Source organism: Felis catus, chromosome D2 (genome assembly GCF_018350175.1).
Source record: "Felis catus isolate Fca126 chromosome D2, F.catus_Fca126_mat1.0, whole genome shotgun sequence".
Classification (NCBI taxonomy): domain Eukaryota; kingdom Metazoa; phylum Chordata; class Mammalia; order Carnivora; family Felidae; genus Felis; species Felis catus.
In genome coordinates, this window is record NC_058378.1 from 62223046 (window position 1) to 62242232 (window position 19187).

Consider the following 19187-nt stretch of genomic DNA (forward strand, 5'->3'; position numbering starts at 1 on the left):
TTTCATTATCATCATCTATTACAATGAATATGCAATATAGAAGATTATGTTATGTTTATATAGAAGAAAATATGTAGCAGGATGCCTGGGTGGCTCAGTCGGTTGAGCAACCAACTCTTTGATTTCAGCTCAGGTCATGATCTCATGGTTTGTGAGATCAAGCCCCACATTGGGCTATGTTGACAGCGCAGAGCCTGCTTGAGATTCTCCCTTTATCTCTGCCCTTCCCCCAACCCCTGTCTCTCTATCAAAATAAATAAACATTAAAAAAAATATGTTGTACTTTTCAAATGACTTAAGGCTTGGTAAAAGTAAACAGCTCACTTTGTTTTCAGGCTAGAATAGGGAATGATCTTATATGTTCTGATAGTTGTTTTCTTTTTTCAAAAGTTTACTTATTTATTTTGAGAGAGACAGAGCAAGAGAGACAGAGCAAGAGAGTCCTGCAGGACTCTATCTCACAACCGTGAGATCATGACCTGAGCCAAAATCAAGAGTTGGCCACTAAACCGACTGAACCACCCAGGTGCCCCCTGGTAATTTTTTTTTTTCTGATTACATAAATCCTTGCTGAAGAAAACTTAATACAGAAAAGTATGAAGATCATCCATTAACTCATAAGTTTTCTGGTAATTTCATAAAGTTACAAATGCCAGTAGTGGCTAAAAATTTTTTGTCTTTATGACCAAAATTAAGCCTAAATGAGTTAAATAGTAAAATAGATCTTGAATATTTTCAGTTCATTCTTGAGCAAAAGCAATTCATGATATTTTACACATTCATGGAAGACAAAAATTTTTATCATAATGAAGGCTAAAATTAAATAATTTGCTATTAAAAAATGAAACTAAGAAGAAGCTCTACTTAAATGTCCTGATATGGGAGAAAAAGAAATCATTTTAATCAAATGAAACTATTTTTTAAATGATTGATTGTCTGTCTTGTTTCCCACCAGCATTTTTACATTTGAACAAGAGCAGGAAATGTCTTCATCCTTAATCGTTCAACTTCGGCCTGCAGTATTGAAATCTGTTCAGCTTGTTGTCTTGAAATATTTGTTAACTTTTGTTGATGCATCATGTTTTCATACTGTTCTTTGGCAATCTTTTCACAAGTCAGTTGAGACCCTATCCCCCCAAAAATGAAGAACAGAATTAGTTGGATTGTCATTTAAACTTTCAAATACAGAAACAGCACTCAGAATCAGTTAACCCTGTGGAAGAAATGCTGGCAGCTTGATAACCAGTGACCAGAATTCAGGAATAGTAATTACTTTTAAAGAAACCTACAGTTGATTAAAGAGAGACAATTCTTACCTATTGCATTACAGATGTCCTTTCTCTCTGAGACAGCCACCAGCTCTTCTCGTAAATTGCAGCTCAGAGTATAATTTGCTATATCTTTTTGATTGCTGTACCTTCCCAGCTTTTTTAGTAGTTTTTTGCAGTTTTGCACATTCTTTTTGTGGGTCTGAAATTTTTGTCCCCATGACGCCCCATGAAAATAATTTTGAAAAAGAGTATTTTATAGACATTTTTAAAATTTAAATTCATTATCATCAAGATATCATCTTATCACCATATCCCTACTGCCTACATTATGCCTGCACATAATAGTTAACTAAATTATTTGCTTAAAGATAGAAGGGTACTTTAATACCACATTCTAGAAAAAAATCTTGTATATTCTTGAAAATGAGAGATTAAAAAATCCCACATAGCCTTGAGATGACTTTGTTTCCATCTTATATATGCTATACAATCAAAACTGAGCATTTGTTAAGCAGTTATGAAAAAAGTTATGCCAAGGAGAGACTATTAACACTTCTGTGAAATTGGAAATTCATATACACTCAGATATCTCCCAAGGGGTTATTTCTAATATTAAAAGAAGTACTTCAGTCTACCATACTTGTTATGGTTATAAAGACACTATTCAGGGGCCTCTAATTATATCCTGAATGTCAGTAAAGGATCTGTTTTGATTTTATTTTATTAGGTTTTATTAGGTTATGTTTGATTCATGATTTCGAACATTATTACTGTGTTCAAATGAGTCACAACTATTGGGATTGTAATGATCAATATCTTTCAGACCTACCTTATCTAAAACAGCAATGGTTTGCTCCATTATTCCAATCTGAATGGCAATCAGAGTCTCATAGTTTGGCTCATTTAGGTACTTGGAGAAGAAAAAACCCCCACAATATATGTAAGTATATTTTTCTCTATTCTTTCAATAGATAAATTTATAAAAAGTTCTTATTTTTGAAAGTTACTATTGTCATAAAAATTATCCAAGATTTATTTGACTTTTGTGCTATAGTATTTACTTGTATTTAGCTATTGATACATTTACCTGTATGCTAATAATTACAGATACCTAGAGTTTATTTTCTCATTCATTTATTCAACTCACCAAATATTTATTAAGTATCTCATTTGAGTCATATATTAATATTGTTTCAGTTAAAGATACTAAGGGAGATACAAAGATGGATAACATGACCTTAGCCTTCAAGAAAAAGAGAACATGTAGATATGAGTAGGTTGCCAGAAAATAGATAAAGTGACTTGCAAATTCAAAGGTGGTCTGAGAAAGGATGTGGTTTTTCTGGACTGGGGAAATCCAGAAGCTTTATGGGCAGGTGGCATTTAAACTAGACCTTGAAAAATAAATTTGGGATGTGAAAAACCTGAGGAAAGATATTCGAGGTTAAAAAATCAGTAATGAGCAAAGGCACAGAGGTAAAATCCTAGAAAATATTAACTAGTCTGGTTTAAGAATACTAATGTATAAAAGGAACAGTGGGAATGAATTTGAAAAGTAGGGTTGAAGGATGTGGAACATCGACCCAAAGATTTCATAATTCGTTTGCCAGGTAAGAAGTTGCAGTTTAAAATGTTTGAGCAGAGGGGCACCTGGGTGGCTCAGTTGGTTAAGCAACTGACTTCTGCTCAGGTCATGATCTCATGGTTCGTGAGTTCTAGCCCCGCATTGGGCTCTGTGCTGACAGCTCAGACCCTGGAGCCTGCTTTGGATTCTGTGTCTCCCTCTCTCTCTGTCCCTCCCCTGCTTGCACTCTGTCTCTCTCGCTCAGGAAATGAATAAACATTAAAAAAATTTTTTAAATTTTTTTTAAACGTTTATTTATTTTTGAGACAGAGAGAGACAGAGCATGAACGGGGGAGGGTCAGAGAGAGGGAGACACAGAATCTGAAACAGGCTCCAGGCTCTGAGCCGTCAGCACAGAGCCCGACGCGGGGCTCGAACTCATGGACTGCGAGATCATGACCTGAGCCGAAGTCGGCCACCCAACCGACTAAGCCACCCAGGCGCCCCCAAAATTTTTTTTAAATGTTTGAGGAGAGTAGTAATGTTATTGGAGGTAAATAGCAGTATTAATCTGACAACAGCATACAGTAGAGATTAAATAAGAGAAATCCCCAAGGTCAAGAGACCAGTTAGGAGGTTATTATACAATAGTGTAAATCATGAAAAAGAAAAACTGAGCAAGTGCAAAGGCAGTAGGGATAGAGAATGAAGGAACAAAGAGATAAACTAGGCCAGACTTGGAAGACAGGGGAGAGGGGAATCACACATGACTACAACTGCAAGCCTGAGTAAGTGGTTGAAAAGAACAGAAATAAGCACATTAATTAAAGAGTTGCTGTTGGGAGGTGGGAAGGCAGAAATAGAACTCAGGGAGTTCAGGAACAGAGAACTTGGATCGGACTTTTAGAAGGGATCACTGAAATTAGAAAAATTGAGACCATCAAAGGAGAGAGCATGGAAGGAAACCAAGCTAAAAGCATCATCTTAAACAGCTATATTTAAGAGAAGCAAAAGAGAAGTCAGCAAAGAAGCAGAGCAGCCTGACATGTTGGAAGAAAAAAAACAGCAGAAAATAGAGATGAAAAAAGCCAAAGGAATGGGCAATAAAGATTGTCAAATGCTATAGACAGCTGAGGGATGGTGATGACTGGGGAAAAGAACACTGGGTTTGATAATTAGGAAATACTTGGAAGAAAAAGAATTCATACACATCATGAAAAACTAGTGGCTTAGAATATGTTTGATATTACAGAGACTTCCTTTTGCATACTGTTTGAATGAATGAATACATTAATGAATGAACGTAAAATTACGTAGTGGGGCAAGGAGAGCTTACCTTCTGACGATCTCTGGAAAAAAATAGCATCTGAATATCCCAAGCCTTCTGATTTAGATCTTCCATTTCCATCTCCATTTTCTTATGTTCCCACTCAATCTGAAATATTCCTTTGTGGACATCTTTACTTTCCATCATGCTAGCAACTTTCTTTTGTCCTTGAGCCTTGGGGGAAAAAAAAAGTACATTCTGATATTCATAGGACTCCACAGACAGAATACAGAATATCTGAAGCTGAATGCTATTCTTAGAAAACACTTGGACCACAGAGACAATTCTATCTTCTTTTAAAAATGTAGCAGATATTTAAAAATTACTTCTTGGGCAAAATCTGATCACTAAAAAGCTTTATAGGTACTACACAGAAAGGATTATAAAATGTACTTGAATAGCATAGCCAGTTTACTTTATATGTTAAAATTAGGCGGGAGCTCTTTCTGTTATCACCAATATACCGGTATGTATGCACTGGCACCCCTACTCTCCGCCCTGCTTCTCGACACTATAGATAAAAGATTGCAGTTTAGGGGCACCTGGGTGGCTCAGTCGGTTAAGCGTCCGACTTTGGCTAGGTCATGATCTCTTGGTTTGTGAGTTTGAGCCCCGCGTCGGGCTCTGTGCTGACAGCTCAGAGCCTGGAGCCTGCTTCGGACTCTGTGTCTCCCTCTCTCTCTGCCCCTCCCCTGCTCATGCTCTGTCTCTGTCTCAAAAATAAATAAAAAACATTTAAAAAATTTTAAAAAAAGATTGTAGTTTAATGCAGCTAGGGACAACAATATCCAGTTGGTAGCTAGTGGAAAAGCAAATGAAATGAGATGAAATAAAATACAATTGGATGAGCTAAATATTTTTAAATGCCTAGATATTTTGCCCTTCACTTCAAATTGCCTACATTGAAGTTCAGGAATATTTTCATGAAGTTGTTCTTCCAGATTGCTAATAGTGAAACTATTATGTCTCTTAAATTAATTTGTACAAGAGCTCCATCAGTTAACATTTTATATTTTTCCTCTCTTCTTCAAAAACTTAGCTTTATAAAGTTCATGGCACCATATTATACTATACTACCTGCTCCTCTTTTTAAAAATTATTTTCATCTTCTAATCACTACTTGGCCTCTCAATTCCTTGAATTTCTCACTATCAATGATTTTTTCTCCATCTCACTCAGCCAACCCAACTCCCATGATCATACCCTTGATCTTGTCATAACAGCTCCAAAATATTACGTTCAGGAATTTCTCCAGAGCAGTGTTTGTCAAATGTTGGAAATATTGCCCCACCAGGGGAAATTAAATTATGTTTGGAGAAATTTTGGCGGACACAACTGGAGGGAGGTGTTGCTACTGGAATCTAGAGGGTAGATGCCGGGATGCCACTAAACTTTGTGCAATACACAGGACATCTCTCCATAACAAATAATCATCCGGCCCAAAATATCAGTAGTGCCAAGGTTGAGAAACACTGCTGTGGAGCTACCACATCTCCTCTCTACTCTCCTTTGATCAATTTTTTTCTAAGATTTCTTTATAGTCACTGTCTCTACAACCTCATTTCATATTATTTTTTCAACCATGGCCAGTTGAGCCCCTGCCCCAAACTTCCACTGAGACTGCTCTTGTCAAGTAACTGACATAGTGCACAACTCCCTTGTCCTTGGAGACATTTTTTCATGGTTTTCAGGTTTCCTCTTTAAAAAAATGTTTTTAATCGTTATTTTTGAGAGAGAGAGAGAGAGATACCGAGTGCAAGTGGGGGATAAGCAGACAGAGAGGGAGACACAGAATCCGAAGGAGGCTCCAGGCTCTGAGCTGTCAGCACAGAGCCCAACGCGGGGCTCAAACTCACGAACTGCGAGACCATGACCTGAGCAGAAGCTGGACATTGAGCCACCCAGGTGCCCCTCAGGTTTCCTCTTTATTGGCAGCTCCTTCTCAGTTTCATTACATGATTCCTTCTCTGCTAGATCTATCAAAGTTAGACTTGGGGCACTGGCCCAAACTCTCTATTCTATCTACCCATTCCTAGGTGGTCTCAAGCACTCTCATGCCTTAAACTATCCATTTGTAAATGTCTACAGGTAATAATCCATATATAGTTACCTGTACGTGATCTATATATAGAACACTCCTAAATTTATATCTCAGCCCTTAATTCTGTCCAGTAATATTTCCACTGGAATGTTTTATGTGCATCTCAAATTTAGCAAAGGCCAAAACTCTTTGTTTTAGGTCCCAGGCAAAACTATATGCTTCCTGTTTTTTCTTATGTCAGTTAATCACACCATCATTTACTCAGTTGCTCAAAAGCCAATGTTTTAGGATTTATTCTTGATTCTTCTCTTTACCATTTGCATTGAATCCATCAGCAATTTTGATAATGATTTTTGCACCTACACTAACAACAAAATATGAAGGAGAATGCTCTGAGAAAACAAAGCTGAGGGAGTCTATCATTACTAGACCTGCTGTACCAGAAGTGCTAAAGGGAGTCCTTCAACATGAAATGAGAAGGCACTACACAGTAACTCAAAGCCATAAGAATAAAAAACAAAAACCAAAAAAACTAAATTAAAAATGTAACTACAAAGGTAGATATAAAAGTATTATTGTATTTTGGTTTGTGTATACTCTTTTTTTTCTCTATGATTTAAAAGAAAAATGCACAGAGAAAAGAAAGAAAAATGCACAAAACTATAAATCTTTGATAACAGACACTTAATGCATAAAGATATAATTTATGACAATAAGAACATAAAGGAGGAGGGACAGACCTGTATAGGAGCAGAGTTTTGTAGTTCTGTATATTTATTGAAACTAAGTTGGTGTTAATTTGGTTTGTTATAAAACTAAGATTGATTATAATCCCTATGGTAACCACTAAGAGAAAAACTAAAATGTATACAGAAAAGTAAAAGACAAGAGGATCAAATGGTATTCTGCAAAAAGTCAACTGTATACAAAAGAAGGCAATAATGGAGGGATTGAGGAACCAGAAAATATGCTAGAAAACAAATAACAAAATAGTAAAGTCCTTTTTATTTTACCAGAAATTATTTTTATTTTTTTAATGTTTATTTATTTTTGAGAGAAAGAGAGAGAGAACATGCTTATAAGCTGGGGAGAAAGAGAGGGAGACACAGAATCTGAAGCAGGCTCCAGGCTCTGAGCTGGAGCTTAACAGGGAGCTCAAACCCATGAACCATGACATCATGACCTGAGCCAAAGTCAGACAGTCAACTGATTGGGTCACCTAGGTGCCTCACTAGCAATTGTTTTTTAAATGTAAATGGATTAAACTCAATAATTAAAAGTCAGAGATAGGCATAATGAATTTAAAAAAATGATCCAATGATATTCTATCCAGAAGAGATTCACTTCAGATTCAGTGACACAAATATCTTGAAAGTGAAATGATGTAAAGGTATCATCTGTGCAAACTGTAATCAAAAGATAGCTGGGGTGGCTATCCTAACATCAGACAAACACATTACTTGCTGATAACAGGCCAATCCTTCAAGAAGATACAGCAATTATAAACACATATGCTCGAAACACAGAGCCCCAAGATATATGAAACAAAAATCAATAGAATTGAAGGAGAAATAGTTCCATGATAGTAATAGGAGATTTCACCATCCTACTTTCAGTAATGGATAGAACAAGTATACAGATGATCAATAAGGAAAGAGAGGATTTGAACAACACTATAAACTAATTAGACCTAAGAGACAAATACAGAACACACTACTCAATAACAGCAGAATACACATTCTTTGCAAGTGCAAATGGAACACTCTCAAATGTAGACCATATGTTAGGCCATAAAATGAATCCTAACAAATTTTAAAAGATTGAAATCATACAAAACATCTGTTCTGACTACAAGGGAATTAAACTAGAAATCAATAACAGAAGGAAAACTGGAATATTCACAAATATGGATTCACAAATATGGAATATTCACATATTTGTGAATATTAAATAACACATTATTAAATAATAGGTCAAAGAAGAAATCACAAGATATATTAGAAAATACTGTGAAATAGGGTGCCTGGGTGGCTCAGTTGGTTGAGTGCCTGACTCTTTATTTCAGCTCAGGTCATGATCCCAGGGTCATGGGACTGAGCCCCCTGGTTGGGCTGCATGCTGAGCATGGAGCCTGGTTAAGATTCTCTCTCTTCTCCTTCTGCCCCTCTCCCCGACTCACACACTCACTTTCTCTCTCTCTTTCTAAAATAAACAAAAATAATTTTAAAAAATTAAAAAAAGAAAATATTGTGAAATAAACTAAAGTGAAAACACAACATACCAAAATGTATGAGATGCATCAAAAGCAGTGCTCAGAGGGAAATTTATAGCTGTAAGCACCTATGTTAAAAAAGGAGAATTATCAAAGAAAAAAAAAGAATCATCTCAAATCAATAATCTAAGAAAAAGAACACCAAAATCAACTCAACCCCAGAAGAAAGAAGGAAATTGGAAGATTAGAACAGAAAGAAATGAAATATAAAATAGGAGAAAAGAAAGAATAAATGAAACCAAAATCTTTGAGGTCAAAATTGACAAACCTTTAGTTAGAATAAGAAAAAACATAAAAGACTCTATTTGCTAAAATCAGAAATGAAATCAAAGATATTACTACTAACCTTATAAAATATAGTAAGAGAATACTATGAACAATTGAATGCCAACAAATTAGATAAACCTAGATGAAATAGAAAAAAATTCTAGAAACACACAAACTACAAAAACTGACTCAAGAAGTAACAGAAAATCTGAATAAACCTATAGTAAGTAAAGACTGAATCAGAATAAAAGACCTCCCAACGAAATAAAAAGCCCAGGACCAGAAAGCTTCACTAGTGAATTCTACCAAATATTCAAAGAAGAATTAATACCAATCCTTCTCAAACTCTTTTAAAAAATAGAAAAGGAGGGAACACTTCCAAACTCATTTTACAAGATCAGCATTACCCTGATATCAAAGCCAGACAAGGACACCACAAGAAAAGAAAATTACAGGCCCATAATCTTTTTATTTTTTTATGTTTATTTACTTATTTTGAGAGAGAAGGAGAACACAAGTAGGGGAGGGGAAGAGAGAGGGGGGAGAGAGAGAATCCCAAGCTGGCTCTGTACTGTCAGATGTGCAGATTGATCCCACAAACCATGAGATCATGACCTGAGCTGAAAGCAAGAGCTGGACACTTAACTGGCTGAGCCACCCAAGCACCCCACAGAGCCATAGCCTTGATGAAAAGAGATACAGAAGTCCTCAACAAAATATTAGCAAACTGTATTGTTCAACAGTGCGTTAAAAGGATCTTACACACACACACACACTCCTAGACATATGTTCAAACTGCTGAAAATCAAGATAAAGAGAATATCTCAAAGGCAGACATATTACATTAAGAGGAGCAAAGATCTAAAAATATATAGTAGGCACCTTGTCAGAAACTGGTAAGCCAAAAGAAAATGAACACCTTTAAAGAGAAAAGGAGAGGAAAAAGAGAGAGAAAAAACCTGCCAATCCAGTGAACCTAGCAAACTATCTTTCAACAATGAAGGTGAATCGAAGACAATTTCAGACAAAGAAAAACTTAGAGAATTCATTACAGGCAGATTTGCAATTCAATTCAGTTAAAAGTTCTTTAAGCAGAAGACATATGGTATAAGGCAGAAACTTTAATCCATACAAAGAAAGATCTCTTGAAATAGTGAAAATACAAGGAAATATGAAATGCTTTTTTCTTGTTTTTCATCACTCTAAAAGAAAATTATCTAAAGCAAAAATAGTAACAGTGTATTGTCGGTTTAGGGTATTTGGAAAAGTAAAATGCATGGCAACATTAGCACACAATTCCCAAATAGCACAAATTCCCCAAATATTTGGAAATTAAATAGCATTTCTAAGTAGCCCATGAGTCAAACATGGAAGTTAATGGGAAATTAGAAAATATTTTAAATGGAAAGAAAATGAAAACACAAAATATCAGAATTTGCAGAATGCGGCTAAAACAGTGCTTAGGGAGAAATTTATGACATTAAATGTTTATATTAGAAAATAAGCAAGGTCTAAAATCAATGATCTAATCTTATCTAAAATTATCATTACATGAGTAAATTGAGCCTAACAAAATGATAGCATATTAGAATGAGCATTTAACCTTGTAGTTTTAAACTTCTTATACTTTAGAATCATCCAGGAAGCTTTTAAAAAATACCCATGCTTAGGGGGTGGGCCTGGATGCATTTGTAAAGTTCTTTAGATGATTCTAATGTATAGCCAGAGTTTGGAATCACTGATTTAACAGAATGAAAATGATTTATCATGGAAATGGGAGAATAATGAAAAAATTTTTGGTACAGCAGGCTAATATGTTGGCTTTCTTCTTTAAAAAATGATAATTACCCGAATCACACAATTCAAGTCTTCAATTATGCTCTTGTTGATGAGAATTGCATCAGGATACTCCAGCAATAACTGGAAATTTTCCAGCTCTACTTGTCCTTGTTTAAGGAGAATTTGGATTGTCAAATTCAACTGGAATCTCACCTTCTCTTCCTGTAATCTACATTGAAAAGACTTCAAAGTAAGCAGTTGAAATACACTTATATTTCAAATTTCATCTATTATCTGAGAATATAAAATTCAAACTTAGTTTTCAACTTAAATTTCAACTTTAAGCTAAAGAAAAACCTGCTGGAGATTAATGCAGAAAATCTTTTCCCAATGATGAGCTTTCTTGGAGGTCTCTATGATGCCTCTTATTGATATGGAATTACACTTGGGCTGCTCAAAGAATGGCATGGACAGAAATACATTCATAAAGTTATACTTTATGATTAAGAAAAGATCAATATTATTTTGGAAGAAAATTGAGATGCTCCCAAATAACAAATCTATTAAAGTTCTGACTTTGTGTATTGACTTCTGATATTTTATTAACGATATTTAATCTGTATGCTACTCATATCTATTTCTGGCTAATTCACATTTCTCCTAATAGCCTGGATCTGAAAATGATGTATAATGATGAATTTGGGAACATCAAAGAAGAATTTATCAAAATGTTTGTAAATTCGGATAAAGTGAAGTAAGGACTTAAAACAGTATCCTAATCACTTAGCAAAATAGAACAAACGTTCCTAAAGAAAAATATATTAGCTGGTTAGTTGTTTACATGGAAATTTCTTGGATATCTGCCTAATTTTCAACATAGTTTGCTTGTGTGGCTTGAGCCCCAAAGTGCTTATTAGCAGAAACAAGTTCTTTGCATTTTTATGTGGAAGGAGCAGATTAAAAAATAATAAGATTTTCCCCAAACTTGCCTACTTCTAATAAGAGCAATGGAACGTGTAGGTAAGTTCTATTCTGAAATAAGGTCTTTTGTAACAAAATGCACTTTTTTAAGAAGTTATAAAGCCCAGCAAGATAGACCAGTCTGTGCCAGTTGTAAACCAGTGAGTAGGCTTTCTTCCCCCATGATAACACAATCTAACTTAGCCTTAGCTTAGGTTTTGTGTAAATGAACATGAACGAAAGGTTCAAATTACACAATGCGTTCATGGAACACTTTTTCAATTTCCTGTTGCAACTTCTCATCCTCCTCAGTTCTCCTCCGGAGGAAAGCGACCATTTCCATTAAGCCAGCTGCTTTCTGCTTTACCTGAAGGAACCAAACCACAAACATCTCAGTACATACGCAGCTCTAGGAATAAAAGCAAACAAATTTTAAAGAACTTTGGAAAACATACATGTTTTAACTTAGCTACAAAACCTTAATAAGCCCATTTTTCTAGGAGATTAACAAAAATTTAAATTCCCACCATTATGGAAGATACCTAAAACTTAACATGGTACATCCATGAATAATTTGAAAAGTATCCAATTTTGCCTCTCACTGAAAATCAAATACTCAAGCAACCACAACTTTCCTTATATCTTATTTTCAAATTCATTCTCGTCATCTCAGACAAAAATATAAAATCATAGATTCTTTAGCAAAAATATGCCAGTCTGATGCTTGTGGCACGGAATTTAGGTATTTTGAGGTGGGGGGGGGGGCAGAGGGTGGTTAAGAAACAATAAGAGTAAGAATTCTTCTCTCAAACATACCCTCAAATTGTTACCTTTGCCACATTAAAAAAATATTCTAGTAAAACTATAAAGTAGGTTCTAGTGAAATATAATTCTAATCTTTGCAAAATGGGATGAGGACAACTCAAGACCAGGGATAGAGAGGAGAAGGGAAGTTGTGTCCACAATGGGGCTCTTCAAGGGAAACACAACGTGAGCCACACATGTGAGACACGTACGTAATTTTCAATTTTGTAGTAGCCACATTATAAGAAGTGAAATGAAACTGCTGAAATTAATTTTGCTAATTTTTTTATTTAAAACAATGTATCCAAAACGTTACCATTTCAACCTGTAATGAATATAAAACATATAGACATTTTCCATTCCTTTTTCATAAGTAAGACTGCTAAATCTCTGTATATTTTCTACTTACAGCATGTCTCAATTAGGACTGGCCACATTATTTCAAGTAAACAATAACCCCATGTGGCTAGTGACCACCACTTTGGACAGTGTGGGCCTACAATACGGGCCTATACTTAGCCCTTAATACCACTAAGGTTAATATTTTATCTCATTATTATTACTAACATTACTAACTACTATCCTAGCAGGAAAACCTAAATAATTAGCATTTCTGGAAGCAAAGGTCACTATAAACTACATTTATTAGCACACTGAAATGAAATGAAATGAAGTGAAAATGGAATAAAATGTTATTATATACTTTCTGTTCATTTTCCACTTTCGCTCGTCTGGTTTGGCAGAAATGATCCCAGACCAAGGGGTCCAAGCCTTCTGGCATGTTACTAATATTGTCCAAGTCATCCATGGCTTTCATTAATTGGGCAAAGGCATCCTTATTCAGTTTCCCAGATTCTGGTCGCTCTCCAAAAGGCACAATACTGGCAGTATCTGAGTGTATTTTCTGTTTCTGAATCCTGGTATTACCAATAAAAACCCATCAACCTTTCACATTCTCACACAAAAGAAATCAATATTAAATTATATACAATGCTTAGCATCAATATGACATTGCAAGACACTTTATTTTGACATTTGGAGGCTGGTGGACTATTCCACCAAATAGAAGGAGGCTGGTGGACTATTCCAAAGAGAAAAGCACCTACTTTGGTCTTCTTGCATACTCCCTGGACACCTAGACATGACCTTGGCTGGACTACTGATGTTCCTAACTATCGTCAGCATTGGCAGCTTTACCTGCCCTGAAGAAGTCTAGCCCAAGAGGAGTGTGGATATTCCCTAGTTATGTCCCACATATTCTCTAGCCTGGAATTTTTCAGATATAAACTCAACTGAAGAAGCACCTTTTAAAATCTACCTGAATAGATTACTTTTGTTTCCCTGGGCTGTAGCTAGGAAGGAAAGAAGGATACAAAGATTTGTACCAGCCACTCACCATCAAGATGCTGTACAATATGCTGTGAAGTTACTATTGTTATCTTCTTTCTCTAGAACGAGGAAAGTCTGAGAGAAGCTGTTGGTCTAAGACCACAGGTCTGATAGATGGTAGAATTAGGATTTAAAGCTAATTCTGTCTGACACTAAAGCTTATGCTTTTTCCACTGCTGCCTCCCAATATGTAGGAAGTCTTCCTTCTTTTTTCACAAGACTTACTATGACTGACTCCTTTAAAAATAAGGAAACCAAGATATGAGGCATGTGCTAGGTTGAATTCCCCGAGGTTGTATGTAACCCGTCAAGGGTGAGAGAATGAGTCTGTACCTCAGACACAATGAGCCTATACCTTTGTAACAAATTCCATGGTTTCTAGCTTACATTTGAAAATTATGGAAATCTGTGGATTTCTATGGATTACTATGGAAATTGTAAGAATTTGGAAATCTGTGAAATGTAATTCTAATGCTCCTTTCGGTATAAAAAACAGATATTTTAGAACCCTTTATGATAATGGTTATTTTCAATCATATATACTGGCATTTTTCAAACTTTGTCTTAAACACAATTACATGAAATGCTCTGAGTGCCAAATAAGTTTGGACAATTCTGCTTATTCTATTTTTTATATTTGGAGATCCAAAGACCAAAAACAAGTTCTGAGAAGTTTTTCAGTAAAGAAAACTGTTTAACTTTTTTTCTTTTAACCCAGTGTTTCCCCCTAACTTATTTTGTCCTGGAAGCCTTTTACATGAATTCCAACTCATACCACAAGGTCCTCATATTTGCTGGAACACATCTTGGGAAAAACTATAAATCTGTACGTCATCTATAACTTAAGAGGAACTTTAGTGCTACTTTCATAGAACTAAAATAGCACAATGCTCACCTAGACACTTTTTGAATAATGAAATCATTATTCTTCATTGCTTACCTTAAGATTTAAGAATAATCTTAAAAAACCCAGAGTTATGATAAAGACACGTGAACATTTTCACATAAAATATGTTATATTGAATATTTCCATCTAAGTGGGACTGAAAAAGCCAAAATATAATAATATTCCTCTTCACTTACAAACGTTTTTTTCTCAGAAACGTGATAGCAAAGGAGAAACAAACCTTGGTCGGCGTTTAAAAAGTTTGTAGAGTATATCCACCTGGTGACTGGGAATTTCAGAAAATTCTTTTTTAAAGCTGCGATCCAAAACCTAAGGACAGACATATCATTGCTGGGATTGCAACTCTCTTCAGAAGCCCTTTCTTTGTTGACAGCACTCTTCAAAATATAGGATTGTATCACTTTGATTTTAAAAATCTATGAAAATTTGGTTAAAAAGTAGATTTGTTGAAGGGTGACCTCTCACTATGCAAGGATTTATCAAAGATTTATTTTGAATACGAAGTACTTCAGTGAATTATAAGTACTACTTCATATAAGGTTCTAGAAATCATTCAGAACTACAATTTCACAAAATAATATTTACAAGTAAAACATGCAAGGTATTCTATTCTATTCTATTCTTCTATTCTATTCTATTCTATTCTATTCTATTCTATTCTATTCTATTCTATTCTATTCTATTCTATTCTATTCTATTCTATTCTATTCTATTCTATATGTTTTTCTAACCTGTTCTTTTCCATTACAAAACTAATGGTCAGGGGCACCTGGGTGGCTCAGTAGGTTAGGCATCTGACTTTTGATTTTGACTCAGGTTATGAGCTCACAGTTCGTGGGTTCGAGCCCTGAGCTGGGTTCCACACTGGCAGTACAGAGCCTAGTTGGGATTCTCTCTCTCCCTCTCTCTCTCTCGGCCCTTCTCCCCCCTCTCAAAAATAAATGGCTAAACTTTAAACAAAACAAAACAAAACTACTGGTCATACATATGATCCAGTAATTCCACTACTGAGTATTTACCCAAAGAATACAAGAACACTGATTCAAAAAGATTATGCACTTCTGTGTTTACTGCAGCATTAGTTACGATAGCCAAATTTTGGAAGCAACACAAGTGCCCATTGATAGATGGATGGATAAAGATGATGTATCCTATACATACAACGGAATATTATTCAGCCATAAAAATGAGTGAAATCTTGCCATTTGCAACAACATGGATGGACCTAGAAGATATAATGCTAAGTCAGTCAGTCAGAGAAAGACAAATACAATATTATTTCACTCATATGTGGAGTTTAAGAAACAAAACAAAAGAACAAAGAAAAAAAGAGATAAAAAACCATACACTTAAATATAGAAAGCAAACTGATGGTTACCACAGGGTAGGTGAGTGGGGGCATGGGTGAAATAGGTGAGGGGGATTAGATGTTTATTTTGGGAGAGAGAGAGATTACAAGTGGGGGAGAGGCAGAGAGAGAGGGAGACAGAGAATCTCAAACAGGCTCCGCACTGTCAGTGCAGAGCCCAGTGTGGGGTTTGAACTCATGAACCATGAGATCACCACCTGAGGTGAGATCATCACCTGAGCTGAAATCAAGAGTCGGACACTTAATCAACTGAGCCACCCAGGCACGCCAGTGTTGGCGATTAAGAGTACACTTATCATGAGTAATTTATAGAACTGAGTAATGTATAAAACTGTTGAATCATTATATTGTACATCTGAAATGAATACTGTGCATTAATTATACTTGAATTAAAATAAATTTTTTAAAACTACTGGTTATAGCTTACTAAATTGATTTCATGACCAACTGATGGGGACTGCAACTTAAAGTTTGAGAAGCCCTTAAGTCTAGATGATCTCTCTTTTTTGTACAAGAGAATGTTTAAACCAGAGATGTTTACAAAAATTTATTTTATACAGTTATTATCAGAAATATACAATGGCACAGAATGAAGTTCACTGATAACTGAAAATTATAATAGGAGAAAAATCTATGAGGAAGTTAAATTACATTCCTTTTAATCTTCCCCAAATCTAGGCAGCAACTCTATTGCATTGGTGAATGGGTAAGACAATGGCTCTCACTTTGTCTTCTGCCAATAAGTTGTCATAGTGTTCCCTGTACGTATCAAGGTCTTCTTTGGCTTTCTGGATGGCCTCTGAAGTCTGGTTCTGTAATAACACCAAGAATAGGCAATTGGAACTAAGTTTTTCAAGATAAACAAAAATATTGGGGATATTAAAAATAACAACAAATTTCCTAGTATAAGATAAATGTGTCAGTGGAATATCCATTACAGATAAGATTTGTAAAAGAAAGTAAATCAGTTGGAGATTTTGAAAGAACAAACATCTAATCACCTGTTTCTAAGTATAGCCAGGCCTGCATGTGAGTGTGTTAAGTGACTAAAGGAAGTATGGATGATGGAATTGCACAGTCTTGGGATTCACATGGAGCTGGCTTCTGAGAGACTGAATGTATAAACAGACAATGGCCAGACTATATATACAAATAGGACTCTGACCCACAACCCCTGTAGCAACTAGCAGGAAGCTAAACCATATCCTCAGCAGCGAGCAACCCCAAACTGCCAGGACTTGGTCAGTAACTTTCAGCCTTCCTAATTTTTGCCTCCATTTCCAGTTTAGGACCAAACAGACAAAGCCAAATATGCTCCCCAAATTAATCACACAGGTTGCCTGCCTTCTAATTACCTTGCCCCTGGCTTCCCCATGCCAACAACTTCTAATCAGGGTGCATCTGAAGCCCTCTCTTCTTTATTATAAAGCTTTCCCACCCCCTGCCTGCCTGTGAGTGTCTGCCAAACACAAGTGATGGTGGCTGAACCCTTACTATACCAAGCTCTGAATAAATAGTCTGCTTATTGTCATCTAGATGGTCTTAATTTATTTCCACAGTTCCAATTCCTGCTGTTTTACATTCTAATGGGTGACTTAGGCATGTTACCAACTCTCCTCAACTAGGAAAGAAATCCAGGACCCTGCAGGGTTGTTATGAGGATGGTTGCATTTAGAAGGTGCTTACATATGCTATTTAATAGACTGTTAGCAAAAACTAAGTTCATATGTCATATATGATACTCTAAATCATTCATACATAAATGTTCTTTATTAATACTATCAATAAAAGCTGACACCTTTTGAAAATTATTATGTGATAAGCATTTTGCATTCATTGTCTCTTTACTACGACTTATCTATTCAACCCCTATTTATTAGGGTTTTTCAGAACATGACAGCTTTTCATTCTATAAGCTAACCTGTTACTCACATGCTTAGTAAAACGTAGGGTTCCAAATGATCCAGAGAAGACAATACTCCCAGAGAAGAGCTTGCAAATAGCTTAAAAGATTCTATGTCTTGTCCAAGGTCCCACAGCCAGTCAGTAGTTAGAAGCGAGTCCTTCCAACCATGAAGCTATATTGTCTCATTTTATAAATCATATATCATATCAAAGTTACACAGTTCTTTTGACTAAATGGTTACAGACGCGGAATCACATAACTTCATGAACAGACTACAGCAGGTGCTTTCATCTGACCCTGGAGCAAAGTCCCTGGCAGGGAGCCAAGGAACACACACAGCTAAGAGGGATGTGCAAGAAGGGAGGGCCTAGGTGTGTCAGCTCTGGTTATACTCAAGATATCAGATACTGTCCTTACTTTCTCCGCCTGCTTCTTTATAAGGTAGTTGTTTAGGAATGCTTCTCTGGAGCTTATTTCTTCATCCAACAGCAAAGAAAAAACGAGGTTATTTATTTTCAGTTCCTCCTGTGGAAATATTTCAAAAGGTGGGGAAGATGATCACTACTTCTATTTGAGAAATGATTTTCTACTGAGGGCCACAGACTTGGCACTCATCAAGCAGATTCATGACACACAAATAAGAGAAATTCTTTTCAAGAAAAAGGAATATAGACAGTTGCACTAACTACTCAGTTATTTTACCTTTTCCAGCTTTTCATTGTAAGGTGAAATATATATACAGAAAAAATACACACAACAGCGTATAGCTTGAGTTATAAAGGTAAAACACCCTTGCAATCACCACACAGTTCAAGAAATACAGCTTTCCCCTTCCATGTGTCCCCTTCACAGTCTCAACCCCAGTAATAACCACCTTCCTGACATTCATAATAATCACTCTCTTGTGTTTCTTTATGCTTTTATTACCCAAGTATATCTCTAGGCACTAGAGCATAACTTGTCCATTTAAAAAATTGCCACCTGAAAAATAATCTCTTAAAATCCACAGATTCCCTTCCCTTCCCTTCCCTTCCCTTCCCTTCCCTTCCCTTCCCTTCCCTTCCCTTCCCTCCCCTCCCCTCCCCTCCCCTCCCCTCCCCTTCCCTTCCCTTCCTTTCCTTTCCTTTCCTCACATTTACTTGTAGTTTTACCTAATCTGGGTTTTGCTAACTGCATACTTCCGGTGAGTTCATCAGTATCCTTCATCTCATGTACTGCCTGAAAACTGGCAGCTGATCAGAGGCCTGATCGGACCCATGTGTGATCCTTTTGGCAATACCGTAGGTGATACTATGTCCTTTGATCAGGAGACACATACTATTGTCTGTTTT

At 36.0% G+C, this 19187-nt stretch overlaps 1 protein-coding gene across 8 annotated transcripts in view; it reads right to left on the bottom strand.

The window, feature by feature from the left end:
• Positions 1-877: 877 nt before the first annotated feature.
• Positions 878-19187, bottom strand: part of CFAP43 (cilia and flagella associated protein 43) — a 129330-nt gene continuing 111020 nt past the window's right edge. For 6 of the 8 annotated variants that reach the window (XM_045040642.1, XM_023240892.2, XM_023240891.2 and 3 more), the window contains 10 exons: positions 18274-18381; positions 16676-16762; positions 14802-14890; positions 12989-13202; positions 11736-11848; positions 10591-10750; positions 4172-4336; positions 2101-2181; positions 1317-1470; positions 878-1127 (listed from right to left, as the gene is read on the bottom strand). In XM_045040642.1, coding sequence (XP_044896577.1) covers positions 961-1127; positions 1317-1470; positions 2101-2181; positions 4172-4336; positions 10591-10750; positions 11736-11848; positions 12989-13202; positions 14802-14890; positions 16676-16762; positions 18274-18381 — 1338 coding nt within the window. In that variant the 3' untranslated portion in view covers positions 878-960. Of the gene's footprint in view, positions 1128-1316; positions 1471-2100; positions 2182-4171; positions 4337-10590; positions 10751-11735; positions 11849-12988; positions 13203-14801; positions 14998-16675; positions 16763-18273; positions 18382-19187 lie in introns of those variants that run through there. The other 2 variants (XM_045040643.1, XM_045040644.1) reach the window with 2 other exon arrangements.